Raw genomic sequence first — 24,528 nt, forward strand, 5'->3', positions numbered from 1 at the left:
TGGTCTTACATTAAATCAGTAAGTGGCTCGAAACAGCATATCCAGTCACTCGGGGATGATGATGGCATTGAAACAGAGAATGACACGCGTAAAGCTGAAATACTAAACACCTTTTTCCAAAGCTGTTTCACAGAGGAAGACCGCACTGCAGTTCCTTCTCTAAATCCTCGCACAAACGAAAAAATGGCTGACATCAAAATAAGTGTCCAAGGAATAGAAAAGCAACTGGAATCACTCAATAGAGGAAAGTCGACTGGACCTGACGGGATACCAATTCGATTCTACACAGAATACGCGAAAGAACTTGCCCCCCTTCTAACAGCCGTGTACCGCAAGTCTCTAGAGGAATGGAAGGTTCCAACTGATTGGAAAAGAGCACAGGTAGTCCCTGTCTTCAAGAAGGGTCGTCAAGCAGATGTGCACAACTATAGACTTATATCTCTGACGTCGATCTGCTGTAGAATTTTAGAACATGTTTTTTGCTCAAGTATCATGTCGTTTTTGGAAACCCAGAATCTACTATGTAGGAATCAACATGGATTCCGGAAACAGCAATCGTGTGAGACCCAACTCGCTTTATTTGTTCATGAGACCCAGAAAATATTAAATACAGGCTCCCAGGTAGAAGCCATTTCCCTTGACTTCCGGAAGGCGTTCGATACAGTTCCGTACTGTCGCCTGATAAAGTAAGAGCCTACGGAATATCAGACCAGCTGTGTGGCTGGATTGAAGAGTTTTTAGCAAACAGAACACAGCATGTTGTTATCAATGGAGAGACGTCTACAGACGTTAAAGTAACCTTTGGCGTGCCACAGGGGGGTGTTATGGGACCATTGCTTTTCACAATATATATAAATGACCTAGTAAATTGTGTCGGAAAGTTCCATGCGGCTTTTCGCAGATGATGCTGTAGTATACAGAGAAGTTGCAGCATTAGAAAATTGTAGCAAATTGCAGGAAGATCTGCAGCGGATAGGCACTTGGTGCAGGGAGTGGCAACTGACCCTTAACATAGACAAATGTAATGTATTGTGAATACATAGAAAGAAGGATCCTTTATTGTATGATTATATGATAGTGGAACAAACACTGGTAGCAGTTACTTCTGTAAAATATCTGGGAGTATGCGTGCGGAACAATTTGAAGTGGAATGATCATTTAAAATTAATTGTTGGTAAGGCGGGTACCAGGTTGAGATTCATTGGGAGAGTCCTTAGAAAATGTAGTCCATCAACAAAGGAGGTAGCTTACAAAACACTCGTTCGACCTATACTTGAGTATTGCTCATCAGTGTGGGATCCGTACCAGGTCGTGTTGACAGAGGAGGTAGAGAAGATCCAAAGAAGAGCGGCGCGTTTCGTCACAGGGTCATTTGGTAAGCGTGATAGCGTTACGGAGATGCTTAGCAAACTCAAGTGGCAGACTCTGCAAGACAGGCGCTCTGCATCGCGGTGTAGCTTCCTCGCCATGTTTCGAGAGGGTGTGTTTCTGGATGAGGTATCGAATATTGCTTCCCCCTACTTATACTTCCCAAGGAGAACACGTATGTAAAATTAGAGAGATTAGAGCGCACACGGAGGCTTTCAGACAGTCGTTCTTCCCGCGAACCATACGCAACTTGAACAGGAAAGGGAGGTAATGACAGTGGCACGTAAAGTGCCCTCCGCCACACACCGCTGGGTGGCTTGCGGAGTATAAATGTAGATGTAGATGCAGATTTACCCACATAACGGCTTAGTAATTCTGCCAGGTGTTTGGCCAGCAAATATGTAGGTTCCCTAATGTTGCTGACAATTGGGCGTAACAGCACACCTTCTCTGTGGACTTTAGGGAGTCCATAAAGTCTTGGCGGTACAGGTCCTTGAGGTATCAATTTCTTAGCGACACCCTCTGGTAAATCCGCATCCTTGAGAAGAGCCCTAGTCTTGTCCTCCACCTTCTTTGTGGGGTCAGTGTTGATCTTCCTGTAAGATTCGTCATTTAGCAGGCTCTGCATCTTCTCAATGTAGTCCTTATGTGAAAGAACAACCATAGCATTGCCTTTGTCAGCCGGTAAGACAACAATCTCGGGGCTCTGTCTCAGGTCTCGAATGGCTGCCCTCTCCCTGCTGGTAATATTTGATTTGATCGGTTTAATTCTCACCAGAGTACAGCAGGTTTCCCAGCATACTTCTTCAGATGCTTCAGGTGGTAGTCGCGCAGCAACTTGTTCAACTGTGCTGACAATGTCCACTACCAGCGTGAATCTAGGTGTGGGAGCAAAATTAAGCCCCTTCTAGAGAACAGAAACTGCATCCCGAGTCAGCTCAATGTCCGTTAGGTTGATGACCTTCTTGCGTTGGGCCTCCAGCAATGGTTTGTCGGAGAGACAGGAGAATTTAGATATATGACGCCCCAAGGCCTTATGTGCAGAATCGGCGGTCATCCAGGTAACACCATCAATCCAGTCCGAGGTCCCAGAATTAAAATTTTGCCCACCCACTAAAACATGAGCATTATTGGGAAGTGTTAAAGACAATCTGGGTTTGTGGAAGGCCAGCATATACCAGATTCCATGTCAGTATTGGACAGACAGTGCGCACCATCAAAGATCATTGCCGAGAACATCAGAGGCACACGCTACTTAGATACCCCAACAAGTCAGCGGTCGCAGAGTACTGTTTGTCTGAAAATCACGAAATGGTATACTAACATACCAGAGTCTTGGCACAGACATCTAAATACTGAGACAGCGTCGTTGGAGAGGCTATCGAAATTTGTACCGGGGATGGACTTCTTAACCGAGATTGCGGCTATAAGCTCAGCAGGTCATGGGAACCAGCACTGAGTCTAATTAAAAAGACGCTCAGCAAAGAAAACGAATGGGCGACCAGGGTGGACGAAGCAATTACACCAATGCCACTACAGACGCCGACGCCAGCATCTCAGTGACCGCCGACGTACGGCCGCTGTCTGCAGAGAGAACACCTCACAGGGGGAGTGGATTTAATACGGCCGCCTGCCCTCAGGAGCTCAGTTCATCAGGGCACCTGACCATGGCGACATGTCTGATCGCCAAAATATTGTGCCCATTGGACACTATGCAGTGGCAGTACACCCATGGACTGTTCGAGCAGCAACAGTGTCTTCCTAGCCCAAAGGAAAGGTCTCATTACTTTGCCAACAGTTTTCTGTGACAAAGAAAAGGCTGTGAATCTTTGGTTAAATGAAGGGGAGACAAAATGCTTAAAGTTCAGCAGTGTGCAAAGCTGGTCTCATTTCGTAAAATCTGAATTTGAACTGTATAAATGGAAGTAAGAGTTGCACAATGTAAAAAGTATGCGCCAAAATAAAGCTCACAGAAGTGTGAAAGAAAAACTGTTTGAAAGATTTAGAACTGCTTATGAGAGAGAATGCAATGTTAATGACGGATATCTACAAAACTGAGCCCTCTGAATTGTAAGGGAGACAATGCTGATACCCATGCTGCTTCAACCTGGTTACGCAGGTTCGAGGAACCTTACAGAATAGGAAGTCACAAAATTACAAAGTTTCCTTCAAATAACCACATAGAACAGCACTTGTTAATAGGCAATACTATAGAGAAATTCATAGTTTTCATAAAGAGGAAGTTTGCTGTTATCCTTGCAACTGTTGTGTATAGCACTGATCACGTTTCAGGAGAGAACAGGGTGCACACTGCAATTTATCATTTTGCGGTCAGGCTATTAAAAAATAAAGAAAATCCAGTAACGAAAAATCGAGGATGAAATGTAACAATAGAATGAAAAGGATAGTCGCTACTTAACATATAGTGGAGATGCTGAGTTGCAGACAGGCACAACTAAAAGACTGTCACAAAATAAGCAGGCCAACAAAGCCTTTGTCAAAAATAGACCTGAGATCATGCTATCTGCTCTTTACCAAACTCTATAGCACATTTTATGAAGAAGCCTATGTGGAAAGTAGTATCAATTATTTCACATTTCATTAATAATATTTTGTTAACATTGTCTTCCTTGAAGTGCTTCGCATATGTCACTGTGGACATCAAGAACTACTCAATACATAGCAGCTACTGAAATTCGAAACAATCCCTAAACAACAACAACAACAACAACAACAACAACAACAACAATTATTATTATTATTATTATTATTATTATTATTATTATTATTATTATTATTATTATTTCTTTCTCTTGTCTCAGACGTGACTTCCTTTTAACTGTACGGTATATGTTACATTGCATTTAGGAACTTTCGGGTAATTGAACTAGTGTCAATAATTACAGATTTCTGTAGTTGTATGTATAAGTTTGGATGTAGCTGTATTGCATTGATGTACTGGTGGATATTGTGTGGTATGACTCCTGTAGTTGATAGTATAATTGGTATAATGTCAACTTTATCCTGATGCCACATGTCCTTGACTTCCTCAGCCAGTTGGAAGTATTTTTCAATTTTTTCTCCTGTTTCCTTTGGTATATTTGTTGTATTGGGTATGGATATTTCGATTAGTTGTGTTAATTTCTTCTTTTTATTGGTGAGTACGCTGTCAGGTTTGTTATGTGGCGGTGTTTTATCTGTTATAATGGTTCTGTTCCAGTATAATTTGTATTCATCATTCTCCAGTACATTTTGTGGTGCATACTTGTATGTGGGAACATGTTGTTTTATAAGTTTATGTTGTAAGGCAAGCTGTTGATGTATTATTTTTGCTACATTGTCATGTCTTCTGGGGTATTCTGTATTTGCTAGTATTGTACATCCGCTTGTGATGTGATCTACTGTTTCTATTTGTTGTTTGCAAAGTCTGCATTTATCTGTTGTGGTATTGGGATCTTTAATAATATGCTTGCTGTAATATCTGGTGTTTATTGTTTGATCCTGTATTGCAATCATGAATCCTTCCGTCTCACTGTATGTATTGCCTTTTCTTAGCCATGTGTTGGATGCGTCTTGATCGATGTATGGCTGCGTTAGATGATACGGGTGCTTGCCATGTAGTGTTTTCTTTTTCCAATTTACTTTCTTCGTATCTGTTGATGTTATGTGATCTAGAGGGTTGTGGGAGTGGTTATGAAATTGCAGTGGTGTAGCCGATGTATTTATATGAGTGATTGCTTTGTGTATTTTGCTAGTTTCTGCTCGTTCTATAAAGAATTTTCTTAAATTGTCTACCTGTCCATAATGTAGGTTTTTTTATATCGATAAATCCCCTTCCTCCTTCCTTTCTGCTTAATGTGAATCTTTCTGTTGCTGAATGTGATGTGATGTATTCTATATTTGTGGCATTGTGATCGTGTAAGTGTATTGAGTGCTTCTAGGTCTGTGTTACTCCATTTCACTACTCCAAATGAGTAGGTCAATATTGGTATAGCATAAGTATTTATAGCTTTTGTCTTGTTTCTTGCTGTCAATTCTGTTTTCAGTATTTTTGTTAGTCTTTGTCTATATTTTTCTTTTAGTTCTTCTTTAATATTTGTATTATCTATTCCTATTTTTTGTCTGTATCCTAGATATTTATAGGCATCTGTTTTTTCCATCACTTCTATGCAGTCGCTGTGGTTATCCAATACGTAATCTTCTTGTTTAGTGTGTTTTCCCTTGACTATGCTATTTTTCTTACATTTGTCTGTTCCAAAAGCCATATTTATATCATTGCTGAATACTTCTGTTATCTTTAGTAATTGGTTGAGTTGTTGCTGCCAGTAGTTTTAGATCATCCATGTATAGCAGATGTGTGATTTTGTGTGGGTATGTTCCAGTAATATTGTATCCATAATTTGTATTATTTAGCATGTTGGATAGTGGGTTCAGAGCAAGGCAGAACCAGAAAGGACTTAATGAGTCTCCTTGGTATATTCCACGCTTAATCTGTATTGGCTGTGATGTGATAATATTTGAATTTGTTTGGATATTAAGTGTGGTTTTCCAATTTTTCATTACTATGTTTAGGAACTGTATCAATTTAGGATCTACTTTGTATATTTCCAATATTTGTAGTAACCATGAGTGGGGTACACTATCAAAAGCTTTTTGGTAATCAATGTATGCATAGTGTAGCGACCTTTGTTTAGTTTTAGCTTGATATGTCACCTCTGCATCTATTATCAGTTGCTCTTTACATCCTCGTGGTCCTTTGCAACATCCTTTTTGTTCTTCATTTATAATTTTGTTCTGTGTTGTGTCATTAATTTCTGTGTAATGACTGAAGTTAATATTTTGTATATTGTTGGTAGGCATGTTATGGGGCGATATTTAGCTGGGTTTGCTGTGTCTGCTTGATCTTTACATTTCAGGTAAGCTATTCCATGTGTAAGTGTATCAGGGAATGTGTATGGGTCTGCAATGTAACTGTTAAATAATTTAGTTAGATGTGAATGTGTTGAGGTGAATTTCTTTAGCCAGAAATTTGCTATTTTATCTTTTCCAGGGGCTTTCCAATTGTGAGTAGAATTAATTGCTTGGGTGACTTCATGTTGCAAAATTATCACTTCAGGCATTTGTGGTATCATCTTGTACGTATCTGTTTCTGCTTGTATCCACCGTGCATGCCTGTTATGTTGTACCGGGTTTGACCATATGTTGCTCCAGAAGTGTTCCATGTCTGTTATGTTTGGTGGATTGTCTATTTTAATGTGTGTGTTATCTATTGTCTGGTAAAATTTCTTTTGGTTTGTGTTGAATGTTGTTATTATTGTGTTGAATGTTGTTATTATTATTATTATTATTATTATTACATGTGGCTCCATAGCGTGGTGCAAGTCTTCCAACTGCATGCCATTTCTGTGACTTGTGTGTCCCTAACCTATCCCAGTTATCTATCTCGGTGAAGAGGGACCTACTGTTTAACATAAAATTTAAACCGCGTGTCATTCCTTGCAACTCCTCATCGCTGGGAGGTGAAAGCTAGTTCAGAAAGCCAACTGAAAAAATCTGTGGCCTGATCAAGATTCAGTCATGTGGTCTCCCAGTTTCCAGGTGTGCACTTTACTGACCAGTTCCAACAACTAGAGTGTAAATGGTAGCCTTCCTTCAAGTTATGTTGGTTGTCAGTAATTATTAGTGTTATGTTTACAAACTTCCCCTCAACTGTAAAGAAGCCAAAGAGAAACAGTAGCCAACATCTGCACAAAATGCTGGATTAATGCTAAGAAAAACTGGAGTTGCCAAATCAGTTAAAAAATAGTGTTTGCTTCCATTTGCACAGGTTTTAGGTGCTGAAAATAGGTGTATATGCACTCCAGATATTTACACCATGGCCCTTTTCACAGATACTTCTCATTCGTCGAATTGTATAATTTTTTTTACACACACACACACACACACACACACACACACACACACACACACACACACACACACACACACACACACACTCACACTCTCTCTTGCAGTGTCTCTTAACAACTAAAATTTTGTCCGTGCGTTTCTTTCCATGTATTTTCCTGTGTAAAACAATTCAGGCTAGGTTTCGGCATGTCTGATTGATCATTCAAATGTCAGTGAGCAGAAAAAATTCAGAAGCCATTCAAGTCAAACACTGCATCACAGCAGATTACTGTTCTAGGCTTGAACATGATCAGTTCCATTCCATTAGATATATTCATACCACACTTGCAAGATTACTGCGGATGTGTGGTCGGTAACTCCACTCTGTGCAGCCCACTCTACAAGCACCAGCAATTTCTGAATGGAACAGATTTATGCAGTCTACTAGTAACACAATTAATGGTGAAAGAACTTCAGTAACTTTTTTGATATCAATTAATTCACCACCAAGTGACTAAAGCACAATTCCACAACATTACAATTGCTATCAATGATAGATCAACAATGTGTCACATTTACTAATCCAATCCCTTTTCCACCAACACTATTGTTGTCACTGACAACATCACACTTACAAATTGAGCACACAGGAAGGTAGTTTACATAAAAGCTCACTTAACAACCAAAAGTAAGTAGCCATTCAATTCCAATATATAAACACATGCTCAGAAATGTTATTTCGTCTATTTACTTAACAGAACTGGATAGGAAACCTTGGGGAGGTATAGCCTGTCTGTGAACTGAAAATAAAGCAGCATTCATATTGGAAGAAGTTATTTTTTCCAGAAGAACACTACAGTAGCCGTACAAGATGACTAAAAATCACTTTCCCCTCTAGCAGTGTAGGACAGTGTGCAGAGATTTACGTGGCTTCTGTCCGTATGTGTTACTTGTGCTAGTATTATTAGTAACTATTATCTGCAATCCATTTAGTGGTAAAGTGCTTTGAGGCCAATAACCCCCCCCCTTCCCCCCCCCCCCCCCCCCCCACACACACACACACACACACACACACACACACACACACACACACACACACACACACACACACACACACACACACACACACACACACACACACACGTCAGAGAATTGCATCACCAGCAATTCATATGGCACACTGTCGAGGATTGATGTAACTTCGTGAAATAGTGTGTAGTTGGTTCTTGTGACATAGTGGGGTAGATAAAGTCGGAAACAAACTGCTTGATCTTCAGTTTGCAGTCCTATGAAGTAGGGAAACGCATACACACAATCCAGCAACCTACCATCCCTAACACTTCTACCAGATACATTTCCCACCTCCCCCCTTTTACAATACCAGAACACAATTTATCCCTTAATACGGCTCTACTGCATTTACATGCTGTACAAACATTTAATATTTGTTTCCAACTCCTTTCATTTAAAGATAAACATTAATTTTATACTGGTAGAACAATATTTTAATAATCTGCAATTTTTCCATCCCTACAATGCAGAAACTTTTTAGCCCTAGAGAAAAAATGAATAGGACTTTTTTCCCAGGAAATTTAATGTGTTTTAATTTTGTATTGGGAAAGATTTTTGCCAGAAGTTGCCAGTTTTTACTTATTCAAGACAAACATTACAAAGTGACCTTTAAATGCAACCCCACACCCCCACCCCAATGCTCACACTGCGTATTTTTTTTTGTCTTCGTTGAATGAGCTAGTAGTGAAATGAAGGAACACCTGAAGAGGAATGACACTTGGTGCAAGGACTGGCAGTTGACACAACACAAAAAGGTAATACATTACCCCCAAAGATGTGGACATACCCATTACTGTATGATTACATGAATGCTGAACAGTCACTGGAAGCAGTCACATTCTTTAAATATCTGGGATTATGCATATCAATCAGTTTTAATTTACATGACTAAAAAAAATTATAGGGAAGCAGCACCAGACATTCACTGGATAAATGGCCAGGAAATTACTCCATCTACAAAGAAGGTAGCTTACAAAATCCTTGTTTAACTAAGAATTTAATATTGCTTGTCAGTCTGGGACCCATCCTAAACAGGATTGATAAAGGAAATGAGAAGGCCCAAGAAGGGCAGATAGTTTTTTCACAGGTTCATTTGGCACACGAAAAAGTGTCTTGGAAATGCTCATTAAACTACAGTGACAGATGCTACAAGTGAGGTGTTCTGCGTCATAGTGTGCTTTCCTATTTAAATACTGAGAGTGTACATTCCTAGGGAAGTCAACCAATATCCAGTATTGCTTCCACCTACATTTAAATTGTGAAAAGAAAATCAAGATAAATTAAATTTGAGCTCACATGTAGGCTTATGAACAATCTTTCTTCCTACACACTATTCATTACTATGATGCAGAATGCCTCACTTCTTGTGTCTGCCACTGTAGTTTGATGAACATTTCCAAGACGCTTTTGCATGAGCTAAATGAACCTATGAAAAAACTAGCTGCCCTTCTTGGGTCTTCTCATTTCCTTTCCATTACTGGATAGGAAAGGGGCGGGGAAGGGATGGCGGTTTGCTGAGTATAGATGTAAATGTAATATGATAACACTGACTTTTCATAAAAAAATACCTCTAAATGTTAAGTCTGAGAATATGGCCACTTGCTACATTCATTCTCCAAATTTAACATCCCACCAACAATGAAGTTATTTGCAAGGTTGCAGAAGCTAAGACTGAAAGAGACAAGGCTGATTTGTTTCCTCAAAGAAATCATATTGGTATTTGTCTAGTGCTAATTAAGGAAAGCAAAGAGACAGCTAAATCTGTATGGTTGGGACTGGAGGGGGGTTATGTAGTTTTCCTACAAGCGAGTCCTTTATCTCAATCACTCAGTTTCAGTTACAACCACATCCAGAGTACTAACCACCATTGCCTGATTTGGTTCATATATTTGCTGAAAAAACAATCTTTATCTGACTAGTCTGACAAAAAAGTAAATCCTGGGTGCCTATCATCCAATTAGCAAATAAAACTTCAACATTTAAAATACAGCACACTGATAATTTCTTGCAGTCCCTGCTAACTGCTTGGTTTTCTCCCAGAGTGAACATATGTATTTTATTACTAACTTCGCTGTTACATTTTGCCCATTTCAGCACCCATTTTATGCCACTTACAATGTTATTTTCTGACACCTCCTGCTTCCTTTTTCTTCTTTATTCTTGTTTTAGAACCAAAAAGAATAACAGAAAATGAAACAAAATTTAATAATGAAAGCAAGCATACTGACATTAAATGCATGCAAAATTGTAATAAAGAACAAATATAACAACTGAGCAGCGAATATAGTATCACAAAGATCAATTTAGAAAGATATTCTACAGCCAAATGTATTTCAGAATATCTAAATTGGGTCTGGGTTTCTTATGCAGTTATGCAAGTCAAACTATAAGTTGACTACTGACAGTAATTAAGTGCTGCAAGTTCAAACTGTTATATCCAAAATAGTCTCATTGGTTGCAAAATATGAACTGGTGTAAATTGATTCTAGAGGCAGAAAATCAATTGTCTGAAGTGTTAAAGACTGCGAAACAGTAAAGACCCAATACCTCTGGCACAAGCCCATGTCCTGGTATTTCAATTAACAGTTTCTCAACCTTGCCACGGAGGTAGAAAATAGGACAGGTCCTAAATGAACAAGTGGCATGCACAAATACACGGAAAGTAGAACCTAACAATTACTAATGTGTGTACACTGGTTTGAAAAGGGGGAGACTCACTGTGTTGTGGAAAGTGTTAACAAAATGCTTATGAGTCAAGTTTCAACAAAATTACAGTCATCCTGTGTGCAGTGCAATGTGAACTCATATTAAATCTGGTCACACACTTGTATACAAGGAAATTTAACTAGAGTGAGAATAAATTATTGTTCCCACATAACACAGATTGATTTTCAATCCGAAAACACAGAGGGAAGCAAAAGTGGAAAGGAGTAATGAGAGCAGAAGAGGTTTAAAAACAATACAGATTAAATCTGAAAAGTAACAGTACATGCACGTTGAAGTTAAAGACTCTTAAAACATGTTTCTATCCCCTCCATATCTTTAAGTAACATCTTTCATAAAAGTATTATTCTCCCAAATATTCCATTTTTAAATTCAGAACATAATACAGTCATGTCCATAGTTTGAAATACTTTTGACAGTCGCTAAACTAGAGGTGAGATGACGATAAACTAGAGGTGAGATGACGATAAACTAGAGGTGAGATGACGATAAACTAGAGGTGAGATGACGATAAACTAGAGGTGAGATGACGATAAACTAGAGGTGAGATGACGATAAACTAGAGGTGAGATGACGATAAACTAGAGGTGAGATGACGATAAACTAGAGGTGAGATGACGATAAACTAGAGGTGAGATGACGATAAACTAGAGGTGAGATGACGATAAACTAGAGGTGAGATGACGATAAACTAGAGGTGAGATGATGATAAACTAGAGGTGAGATTATAAACAGTGGACTGGAAACACTGACATGTGAGAGTGATGGGTAAACTGTGTACCAGAAAACAACAAATTCTTCAGGGGTGTCACCATGTATCCCAAAGATACTGACTTGCTGAACATCAATACAGGGTGTGATGCTGTTGCAGGGCAATACAGGAGGCACTATGGCTCACAATATTGTGTATATGACCAAATAGCATATCTTTTAGTAATGCCTCCCACTGCTGGACTAGTGTCCTCTTGCATCTCAGCAAAGGTCTGTGGTGTCTGTGTGTTAAATTTACACTCCTTTCATGTAGATCATCCCATGCTTGTTCCATCAAATTTTAATTGTTGGAGCCCACTTGTGTTTCTAAATTTGTTATTTTCTCATGTGGCAGGCACTCTTCTGCTAGTCTAGCCCTGCATTGTTGAGCATTATCATTCATGACACAGAACATAGGTATATAAGAACACAAAAAGGTGCACATATCACTGCAAGATGTTATCCTAAACAATGCAACCCTCATAGTCCACTACAAAACACATGCAGCAATCTAGTCCTCATAATGTGGAACCACACCAAATGACAACACTGATATTGAAGTATCTCTCTCTCTCTCTCTCTCTCTCTCTCTCTCTCTCTCTCTCTCTCTCTCTCTCTCTCTCTCTCTCTCTCTGCATAGCACTAGCAGAGATTAAATGTGTGCCAGCGATCTGTCAGATAAACATAATATGAATAATCACAGTACACTAAACATCAACACATCAGAAGAGGGCACTACCATGTTCCAGCATCAGCTATTGGTTGGCAAAACATCACATTTTCCAAGCCACAGTAGGTCTGTGTAAGGGGGACTACATCTAATGTGTCACTGAGCACTCAAAACAACCTCTGAAACCTGGTGATGTACTATATTGATGGAAGATGCAGGACACAGTCTGGTGTACATTCTGCTGGTTTGGCCATGTCTGGGCATTTAGGACCAAATAATAATCTTGTTGCTGGGTGGCACCACACTGTCAACCTTGCCTTTATTTCCACTGAACATTGACTGCTTCTTCAAACCACCTTGACAGCCATGAAATAAAATTATGGGCAATTTCAATTCTTTGCCCATTCTTGTATCTGTCAGTAATCTGGTGGTGTACGAACATCCAAATGTGTATACTGTGCCAGCCTGCTTTAATACCATTAACATTGTTTTCTGTATCCATGCAACATGAAGGTACAGTTAGTGGGCTTGTAACAGCACAACAACATCATCTGTCATTTCCTTGTTCCACCAAAGTTCAGTCCAGACAGTGTAGCCATGCTGCCAAGTTTTTTTTAACATCCCTTACCTCACAGACATGAGTGTAGCATGGTCTTCTATACAATAAGATAATAGAACATACATCATTTCTAACTGTTCTCTTTCAGTGCTATTTAAACACAAACGGCAACAGCATTATTTACCACAGATTCTGCTTTATGCGTTGTAACATTCTGGGATATTTTTCTGGCTCTTGGGTCAGCTACTGCCTCTGAAAAGCAAGAATAGTATCTCTCAGCATAAATGTCACATGATCTAACCTGAAACATTTAATGCAGACATACAATAAACTAATCAAACATAAAAACATTCCTTACATAGACCAGTTTTCATTACAGTCCAAATCAAACTTGTGGAAGCCCACTGTGTACGTAATTTAGACCATTTGTGCACTACGACTGATCACTGCTGAATGACTGAAATCATTATGTAGAATGCTACGCGTCATGTATCCATCAGTGTAAATGGACATACTTAAGAGAGAAAGTAGAAGAGCAATATAAATTAATCAGTAAATTTTTTTGGTGGGGTTAAATGCAACAACTGTGTGTTTGACTTATCAACACTATCCGCACTAAAAGCTTGCACTCAACAAATAGTAGCCACAAACAGAAGCCGATCCTTGGTAATTGGTACTGTTGAACACTGAAGTAATTTGCCATGAAGACCTCCCACAACCAATGTGACAAGTAACATCAAAATCAATAAGTACCCTACATAACCTCTTTCCTGAATCACAATTCAAACACAGCTGTACAAGTTGAACATTTACAACATTTCCCAACTTCAGATCAACAATATAAAAAAATTCATTGGCATTAAGTAAACTGTGGATTTATGGTGTAACACAGACCAGTGGTGATCAGGAAAGATTAATATCGTACAGTCAATTACCCTTAACCTTGCATCAGAAAAATATGTTTCTCTATTGGAAATGCCAAGCAGCTTGTTTATCAGATTGTTTACACCTGTCACTGAGCATGGAAGTTGTATGGGTGTTAGTTCCTACATGGCCAAGAAGAGTGTGTGCATTCTGTGTGACCAACTGCATCTGATGACACAGATGTTCCTTAAGAAAGTCACTCTCATCCAACATGACTATATCCCAATTCACTGAAGCACCGTATCACTAGTATCACTGCTTTAACTAAGAAACTGGCAGAAAACTGTTTCCCTTTTCAAATGGTCCAAATGGCTCTGAGCACTATGCGACTTAACTTCTGAGGTCATCAGTCGCCTAGAACTTAGAACTAATTAAACCAAACTAACCTAAGGACATCACACACATCCAATGCCCGAGGCAGGATTCGAACCTGCCACCGTAGCGGTCGCTCGACTCCAGACTGTAGCGCCTAAAACCGCACGGCCACTCCGGTCGGCTTTCCCTTTTCATTTTATTGCTTCATAAATCAGCTATCTATATGAGACTATATAAAGACAAGTTGTCATTCATTGTTACCGAAAATCTAGAAAATTTATTGACTGATTTACTTCGAAGTTTCTACATGATACACTTTTAAATATTCAGACAGGCATAGGCTGTTTATTTTTCTAAACAACAATGTGCTGTTTTGTTTTCTTCCTTGCTGTCAGTTTTGCAGAAAACAGTAAAGGTGTATTTATTGCTTATCGGTTAATGATTAGAATGTTACAAAGGAATCCGAATCACCTAAGCCTTTGTAATCCTATCCATTTGAATATTAAAAGTATGCAAAATACTGTCATTGAAGCTATTATCCTCAAACATCCAGTAGCTGGAGAGGTCTTTACCATACCCAATATAACAACAATCCCACCACTTTACCCATTCAGTCAAAGCAACTTCAGTTCCCAAATAATTTTCATTTGCGACAACAATAAACGAGGCTCAAGGTTAGGTTTTATTTTCATATTCTGTATATTTTCATGTTGTAAGAACTAGCCATGTAAGGTGAAAGAGAGAAATGTTTTACCTCAGTATACTACATCTTGGAACTGAATAAGGTCTTTGTACCGTCGGACGTCTTTGTACCGTCGGACGTCTTTGTACCGTCGGACGTCTTTGTACCGTCGGACGTCTTTGTACCGTCGGACGTCTTTGTACCGTCGGACGTCTTTGTACTGTAGGACGTCTTTGTACTGTAGGATGATCACTGATGCAGCTGTTTCCTTTGCATGTACAAACTGCTGTCAGCTACATTTGAGGTTGTGAGGTGTTCAATGCTCAAAATACATTATGTTTTTTGTACAGAGTATTTGGAGTAATACTGTAATGACTACTGCTCTTTTTTCCACAAGTACTTTACAATGACAAATATAAGTGAGTCTCCTTACGTAAGTAAGAGAATGAATGGTTACCAATACAAAATGTGCACCTACGTTCAAACTGGTACTTTGTATTTTTTCTAATACAAAATCCAGAACATATATAATGGAAATTGTTTGTACCTTCCAATACATGGTAGTTAAATGCATGTATCTGTGAGACCAAGTCAGCAAGCTAGAGTGATATCAAAATAATTTGTGACAGTTTGGTTCGGGGGAAGGTGCATGATGCCATTGGCTAAGTACTTCCCAGTTGCTCCACTAAAAGGTCAGCATAAATAGTGTACCCAATTGCCCCACTTTCAGTGAACAATTGTACATGGCCTAAAGCACCATTTGCTACCATGTTTTTCAGCTCCCTTTATGAAGTCCAATATTTGAGTGTTCCATGTTCAAGGCTCATGGCCACTAATGCTGTCACCTGAAAACACGTTTAATGGTTTCAAAGTTATCAAGGAGTGCAAACTAAATTCCAAATTTGATGACAAGAACATGAATCTGCATACCCTGTGTATGAGTAACGTGAACTGGAGGACCTTAGTGTAGGTCCAGTTATAGAGTTTCAAGAGTGTTGAACAGCATAGTCACTCCAAGAATCATGCATAGACATATAGTGCTGAGAAATGGAAGGAAGAGGAGGAGAACAATACAGTATCACCAGTTCGTTCTCTCCTGGAAACACTGGGCAATAAATAAAGTTATGAAAGAGACGTACATTCCAGCAGAATGAAATTCCCACATATGTGTATTACTACCAATTCAAGGTGCAACCTACATAATAAATTAACTTCTTTACAGCCCCGAAAGAGCAATGTTATTTAAAGGTAGTAGGCCATCTCTTTGAAATGGACTGCACGAACTTATCTTCCAACACATATCTTCCAACACAACTGTCATTTCACAACTTGATTATCAAGAGAGAGAACATAGTAGTTATCTGTGTGACAGGAGGAGCAGACTGTTCAAATACACTGGTGTTGAAAACTTAAGGACATACCTAACTTTCACATGAAGTGTCATTGTAAAGTAACACAGCTCGATCGAATTTCCACATCTACATCAGTACTGCACAAGCAACCTGATGGTTGTGTTGAAGGGTACTCCTGGCACCACTAACTAATTCCCCGAACTCTGTTTCACTCACGAATGGCATGTGCAAACAATTACTGTCAGTAAGCCTCTGTATTAGCTCCAATTTCTCTAATTTTTTTCATTGCAGCTGTTTTGCAAGGCATATGTGAGATGAAGTAACATGTTGTCCAACTCTTCCTGGAGAGTACTCTCTCTAAATTTCAACAGTAAACTTCTCTGTGATGCACAATGCCTCTCATTAGCATTTCCCACTGTAACGCTCTCACATCGACTAAACTATACCATGACAAATTCTTTGTTGTGTCATCTGTCTTCCATCAGTCCTACCTGGTAAGGGTCCAGATGGCTCAACAATACTCAAGAATCAGTCAAACAAGTGCCTTGTAAGCCATTTCTTTAGTAGCTAAATTACATTTCCTTCCTAAGAATCTCAGTCTCATGTCTCCTTTTTCTACTATTTGCTTTATGTGGTCATTCCACTTAAGGTTGCTCTGGATAGGTACTCGTCGATATTTTGTGATGGTTTCTGTTTACAGCAATTTGTCTTCAATAGTGTAGTTCTACAGTAGTGAATTTCATTTCTTATGCAGACAGCAACCTGATGGTTGTGTTGAAGGGTACTCCTGGCACCACTAACTAATTCCCCGAACTCTGTTTCATTCACGAATGGCATGTGCAAACAATTACTTCTTTTGAGGGGTTCATTCGACCAAGACTTCATTTTTATGGCTGTCAATGTGCAACCATATCTAACTGTGCAGATGGAGGATCTCTTGGAATGAGAAGATACTTGACAAATGCACTGTCCTGCCCATTTCTCCAACTTAATCCCATTGAGCACATGTGGAAAGGGTTGGGGAGTCATTATTACAGAACATATACATGCACCAACAATCAGACAGCAGTTTTAAACTGCACTGGAGGAGGACGAAAACCCAGTCAAATACCTAGCCACAAGAACTCTTTACCAAATTGCGGCCACTAAGGGAGCATATGACCAAGCTCGCTTTGCTATCTGTGGTGATCACACACCCTATTAAGAAGAGTGTCACATGATGGTAGTGTCGAAACTGCATTGGATTCAGTGTAATTATTGTCTTTGAATAAAAGTGTCATTTCTGTCTCGTCTCACTGCATGTTGCTTTCAGTTACCTTCCACACTGTACTGTACCAGTTCTTTCTATGTACAGTTCAAGTTTTATCGAGATTTGTTACTTAGCAGTGACACACAAGATTGTACACCCCAGTATTGGGGACAAGGAACTTAAAAAGAGACATGGCCATGCGCACATGTCCTGTTTTGAGATTGGCAGCCGAACCAGTGAGTGTTTCAGATATAGGAGGCGGGCCAACCAAGCCAGGCACGGCTCTGCAGGCACACGAGTTTGGCGGCATCATCAACAGATGGTGGTATCCTTTGAGGCGCAGTGATTGGTAGACATTCCTAGTATGAGAATTTTAGATCACGTCAGATAAATGCAGGTTCTGGCTGTGTGGCCAGAAAAAAATCAGCCGCTGGCATGAAACATGAAAAGGTACAAGCCGAAGCTAAATTGACTAGCCAAAGCTAAATTGACTAGCCGAAGCTAAATTGACTAGCCGAAGCTAAATTGACTAGCCGAAGCTAAATTGACTAGCCGAAGCTAAATTGACTAGCCGAAGCTAAATTGACTAGCCAGAACAACTTCCAAATAAGACTAAGTATAATAAAAACTAAATACAATTAGTGACAGAAAAGTCAGTAGCATAGTTACAAAGACAAAAGCATGATGAGTGATTGAGTGAAAACCCGCCCTCACTACGAAGTTTAGTTTTTAAGTTATTTCATGTTGAATTTGTTACGTATGTAATGAATTTAAAAAAATTTATATCTTTATAATGCCTTAAGCAATTTCTACAAGCTATGTGTCTATGGATAAATCCCTGAGAGCACTATCAAACTGTAAAAGTACATTCTTTTCAAAAATAAAAATTATCCATTTTAAATTACAGGCCAGACTGTACATTCTGCACATTAAAACTTGAATTTTCACACACACAAAATACGAAATATTGAAAGTAGTGGCAGCAGTACTTAGTGGATGTAATTCCAAATGTCTGAGTGAAATTAGTTTTAATTGCTTATACTTATTAGTAAGCTAACAATGCAAATTACTGTTTACATGGACAAAACCACCAGTTCAGAACAAAATATTTACATTAGAGAAAAACTGAGAACAGCACCCTAAAGCTGATGAAATTCACGTGCAAATTCATATACGACGCATGTATTTAAAATTAAATTTTAGTTTAAGTATGTTCACAAAGTCTGAAGTGTGAGAGTTTGATCCATATCAAGGCAAGGGTTTAATTAGTGGTGACAATTTTTGCATGAGGCCTTCTAGTATTATGGATCAATCAGGGTTAACAGCTAGAACAGACAGGAAGTATGTGTGGAGTAGGTCAACTCACGAGTGAATAGGAATACTTCCAAGTATTTTGCCATGGAGTTGTGATATTTGTGCATGTTGACAGTGAATAAAAACTTTTCTGCAGTTGATTTCGAGAGTGATATGCACTCTGAGTTTAGTTAGTTCACAATTGTGGAATTTTACCTTTAGACTTGCATTAAAGAAACTTTATTTTTCCATGATTTCTCGGGAGTTCATGCAAATGCAAGATAATGTTTCATTTAAGCCCTCACTCAGATTATCATTTTTTCAGTGATGAATGAATGTTAGTGTTACTTTATTTGAAATTAACTCAATTTTGTTAAAATTTAAAATACTGTTAGTAGCCTACATTTTTACCCGAAACTCCTGCCTGCACTTATTTGAATTTGTGACTGAATTTTTTGGGTTAGTGTGACATGTGTGTTTGTTGGCCCCTAGACTGTAGCTTATCCAACACTTAAAGCTATAAAAATGCATTTTGGAGGGCCAATAAGCTGTGACGTTTTGGTAACTTATTATTCATGTAGTTGCATGTGGAGAACGCATAAGCTATAGATTGAACAGTAGTGTTCTGAAAGAGCAATTTTAGCTTCTTCATTGATTAATTATTTGTCTGTCAAGTCGCATACATCGGTCTCGGCCGTGATGAACAAGAATTAGCAAAGAATACACTTCACCCGTAATGCCGCACACATCGTGCAAAAGTTACTTTCATCCTTAAGTTTTGCACACCAGCGTATTTCATGTGGCTTGCCAAGGCATGATACACACCATGTATCATATAATGGCAAAAGGCTGTAAAGACAGCACAGCTAAAGGACAAACGAAGCACTGATAGAAAAGAGTAACACGATAGTTCATCAAACCAGTGTGGACCATGACCTCTTTCCAAATTGTTATTCATGTTTCATTCCTAAAAGTAAGGTGCCTATCATGAGAAAAGAATCCCATTGTTCTGAAAAATGGTTTCTTTAATTTTCCGCTTTAAAAAATTTCCCCTACTTCTACTACAGTACAAAGCACAGTACCAATATATTGCGTTAGGTAACACTGACACTGCATCGGACGAAATTTTGCCTTAAAAAAATGTTTCTTCAGAGAAAACTGAACCTGACATGAATAAGGCAAAGTTAATGGAGTTTTTACAATTCTGAAAGCCAGAAATCCAACGCTACAAGACTGAAAAACTTATGAGGGCAAAACAGTGTAGTGTAATCAGACTTCCTCCATACCACACTTATTTCCGGTCTCTGTAAAATGTCAAATCAAAACACCTTCAGCCATCTAACTTCTCAGTTTTATTTTGTTTGTGCAAAAAGCTCATTTCAACCAGATTAAACTTACATGGGCCTAGTTGGGAAGCAGAATGGCAAGAAACATTAAAAAGTTTATTTTCTGAGGGTAGAAAGCTGACAGGAGAAGCAGTTGTGAACATTACCCCATGTGACCTATCTCGAGTTATGAGCTATCGTAAAAAATTAGCTAAGGAAACAATCAGTCCATAAAGGATTACTGGATGAACTGAGTGTAATTTCGCCAGTTTCAACACCAGTTCCAGGTCCAGGTTTAAGTAAGCAATGAGTTTTCCCTTGAATTTGCTCTGCTTACACAATAATAGAGGGTATAAAATATTCATAAGTATAAGTGTCATGTTCAGTACTGTCATTTGTTTATAATTTAAGGCTTCCTTGACTGTTGATTGATAACCAAGTGCTAAGAGTAGGTGTGTCATGCCCAGAACATGCTGATAATGTTCCCCTCCATTCACTCTATGCAGAACTGTCGATATTCAAGTTACTTTATTCACAACATAATGTATGTTTTCATATCATCACATTATCACTAGAGACGGGATTATATGCTTCATAAAAACCTTACAATATGCATGAAGAATATTTAAAAAATGCAAGAAAAGTGTCGAAATATGCAAGACCAAATAATAAAAAAACATGGTAGTTACTGCATGCATTATATCCCAAAGCCGAACCTGTGCCTATCAATTATGAGGATGAGTGCCAGCAATGCAAAAAATCTGAACATTTAGAAAGCTGACATTTTCTGAATACTTTCTGGCAGAGGTCAGGAAGGGGCCCCTTCTGGGATTATTTTATAAAAATTTGCAAAATGGGGATGCATACTGTGTTTCAAGAATTGTTCCTTCCTTGCTATTGTTGTCGGTAACTAGCAGATGCCATGCGAGTGAGTTACAGCGAAACAATCTATATGTACAGGACCAACTTCGAGGTACATCGCAAGCAGAGGGGCATGCTCAAAAACTCCGTAATATTTTATTTAAAAAAAAATAACATACAATCATGAATTTTTTTGAACAGCATTAACTTTTAATTAATACTATTGGACCAAAGCATCATTTATAATTTATTTTACATTTTTCTACGATTTTAAACAAACGACCAAGTACTGTTCCAAATGTTCGGTAGTAAGATTGTGTCTTCAGTCACTCAAAACTTTTTTATAAGCAGAAAAGGACCGCTCTACATCAACTGAGGTAACTGGGCAGTATTTGAATGTAGGTGCTATGTTGTCACTTATTGTTCCTGGTGAAAAGTCACCCATCAAACCTCTCTAAGTGCTGTTGGAAATTCCTCCAACAATGAGTTCACTAGAATAATTTTACTCATTAACTGAATAGATCCATTCAATACCAAACCTTGATTCGCAAGCTTTTTAATGTTTGCAGGTATATGGGAAAAATGAGTGCTAATCACAGCAATGTCTTTTTTAATACCAGAATGATTAAAAGCTTCCTTGCACTGGCAAACTGCCAAACTTATCGAAGTCATTTACTACCCCTAATGGCCTCGAAACATTCATTGTGAAACAACACAGCTTCGACCCACGTACCCCAATGAGTTACCACTGATTTGGGAGGTAAAGGTAGATTTGGTAGTTTTTCTTTGTAGATCTTGATGCAAGCAGTAGCCTTTAGAAACACTTTCTTTGTGGCCAAAAACAGTTTATTTACATTCACAAATGTGGAACGTACTTCAGCATGGTGATGTACTCCATAAGCAAACCATGTCACATGAATCATACTGGTATAAAATACTCTGAGGGCTTTTTCTGCTTTGATCATAAAGGGAGCAGCATCTGAAATAAACACAAACATCCTTTCATCTGTAGAAGATTATGGAAATATTTTTCTAATACCCTCATTCACAAATCTGGTGATCGTAGAATGATTTACTTTTTCAAGTTCTTTGGAGGCCGCTAAATAGGAAGGAGAAGGCTCTTCTTTTAAAGCACCAACAATTACATTTGTAGTGTAATGGCCACAAGTATCTGTAGTTTCATCAACTGAAATCTAGATAATGCTATCCTTCAGTTCATTGCAAATTCAAATGGTTCAAATGGATCTAAGCACTATGGGACTTAACATATAGGGTCATCAGTCCCCTAAAGTTCATTGCAAATTTCTTCCAGAACATTTACGTAAATTGTCAGTATGTAAATTTTACGCACTGTTGAGTCACCTTGTGTATTTTGATTTAAACAGTATTTCCACTTGAAGTCTTTGAGGATAGTGTTTGTAAGTTTGTGAAGTGGAATATTGCTTGCAATGAATGCTTCATTTAGATCCATGTTAAACCGACTTTTTGGTTACCTTTGGACAAACCTCAGCTACCGCAACTTGCTGTTGTCAGAAGATGTTGTCGTGGTCCTCTCTCCTGCATTCCTGTGATATGAAGACTTGTCTTGACATGCTGGTCTATTTGAAACTTTTTTTTGTATGAAACATTTTTCTCACAACCCCAACAATATAAAACAGTCATATGTAAATGTTCCAGGATAGTCAGCTATCCATGAAACAATGTTTCATGGCGACATGGTGCTCAGCACATTACACACTACACGTCATAAACATGTTCAACTGTGTACAAGTAAATAGGAAGCTAAACTGAAACTGGACGTGCGACTAAAACCTTGCGTAATTTGCCGACATGTATGGTACGACAGCAGAGGGGATTGATTGGGGGTTCAGGAGCATTGGCTCGGTCTGCCTGTCCTTGTTCCTCTTCTGTAATGATTCCACTACGCAGTGGCCTCTCAGTTAGTGATTGCACACAGTTCTAGATTGCAGTCAATCTGTGGGACATCAAAACTAGATCGAGCTAGAGACTACCTGTCTAAATTTGTAAAATATTGTAAACATAGAGTGAAAATATGCATTGTCACTAGTTTCTAGTTAAAATATGCAATAACTGATGAAAAGTAACCAAATTTGCGAATGCATATGCAGCATTCAAATGCATATAATCCAGTCTCTAATCATCATATACAGCAATTGTTAAGACAAATCACAGCTGTGCAAACACACTAAAGGTGAATCGGTGATCTATACTCTCTCTCTCTCTCTCTCTCTCTCTCTCTCTCTCTCTCTCTCTCTCTCTACCCTCCATCCATCCATCCATCCATCCATCCATCCATCCATCCATCCATCCATCCATCCCCCTTCCCCCTACAGTGCGCCCTGCTATCGTCACAGCCTTCGCACTCTTACCACACACATTTCACTCTCATGGTCAGTTCTTTTACTTTTTATTGGCTTGTTATTGCCAAAGATCACATTCCTTATTACACTCCAGCCACTCTCTGATCCAATTAGATGGTGTTTTAGCTCATTTCAACTACTGTCCCTGTTCTTAGAAATCTCGTGTAAAACTTTGTTTATCATGACACAAGGCTGCATCTTTCATATCCATATATTTATCACAGCGGAATACAGCAGAAAGGTAGTCTTGTTTACCAGAACCACATACCTGTACGAATCAACAAAATGTACCGAGGACACAGTCCATCTCTGATTATATGGAAGTACCCTCTAGCTATTTGGATTCATATGATGAAACTTGAGTTTCTCCCTTGCATGCGCTCATTTCATGTGCCTTCCAGCCAATGGTTGTGAAATACCACTGTTTTGCAACACAAACAACTCTAACAGTATATTATAGATACGATACGATACAATGTCCTTGTATGCATCGTAACCAGAATAACACAGGCACTGCAATATCTTATTTATCTGCCAATACCGGGCAAGCGACTTTCAAGTACAACATCTCGCCCATACAGGAATATACATAATGGATGTAAGAGTTCATGTCGTAGACACTCGGTTGACACCATATGGAAGTTTGGGTCTGGCCATGAATCGTGCACACTTAGCCAAATGGTAAGGTTATCACTCACGATAAGCAGAAAATCCAGTTTCAAGTGCCTGTCTGGCATAAATTTTCATTGTCATCATTCCATTCTACAGTGGATGTTGTCCTTATTTGCAATTGTGAGTTTATCTGATATAACTCTGACAGTCTCTCATATTGTTTTTAAAAGTATTAAAATAATTCCCTCTGGTTCACTTCGTATTCATCTGGCTCCTAAGCAACATGCCTAACAACTTTACAGCTATTCTCAATTCTGACACCACTATGCTTCCCTTTTTACTATTCTTTGCTTTCATTTAATTTCTTGTTAGTGCTATTTCACTATTTTTCAAGATCTTTCAACCATCCTTTTCCTTATTTCAATTTTAAGTAAATTTTCTTTGTAGATTGGGACTTTTACAATAGACTTGTCACTGAATTATTCAGCATAAACTGCACTAAA

General features: G+C 38.7%; 1 protein-coding gene across 3 annotated transcripts in view; it reads right to left on the reverse strand.

Annotated features, from left to right (window-relative positions):
* LOC124721650 overlaps positions 1 to 24,528 on the reverse strand; it is a 169,427-nt gene that overhangs the window by 42,454 nt on the left and 102,445 nt on the right. For all 3 annotated transcript variants that reach the window (XM_047246714.1, XM_047246715.1, XM_047246716.1), the window contains one exon: positions 13,216 to 13,283. In XM_047246714.1, the coding sequence (XP_047102670.1) occupies positions 13,216 to 13,283 (68 nt within the window). The remainder of the gene's footprint in view (positions 1 to 13,215; positions 13,284 to 24,528) is intronic.

The sequence above is a fragment of the Schistocerca piceifrons genome, chromosome X (assembly GCF_021461385.2).
Source record: "Schistocerca piceifrons isolate TAMUIC-IGC-003096 chromosome X, iqSchPice1.1, whole genome shotgun sequence".
NCBI classification, from domain to species: domain Eukaryota; kingdom Metazoa; phylum Arthropoda; class Insecta; order Orthoptera; family Acrididae; genus Schistocerca; species Schistocerca piceifrons.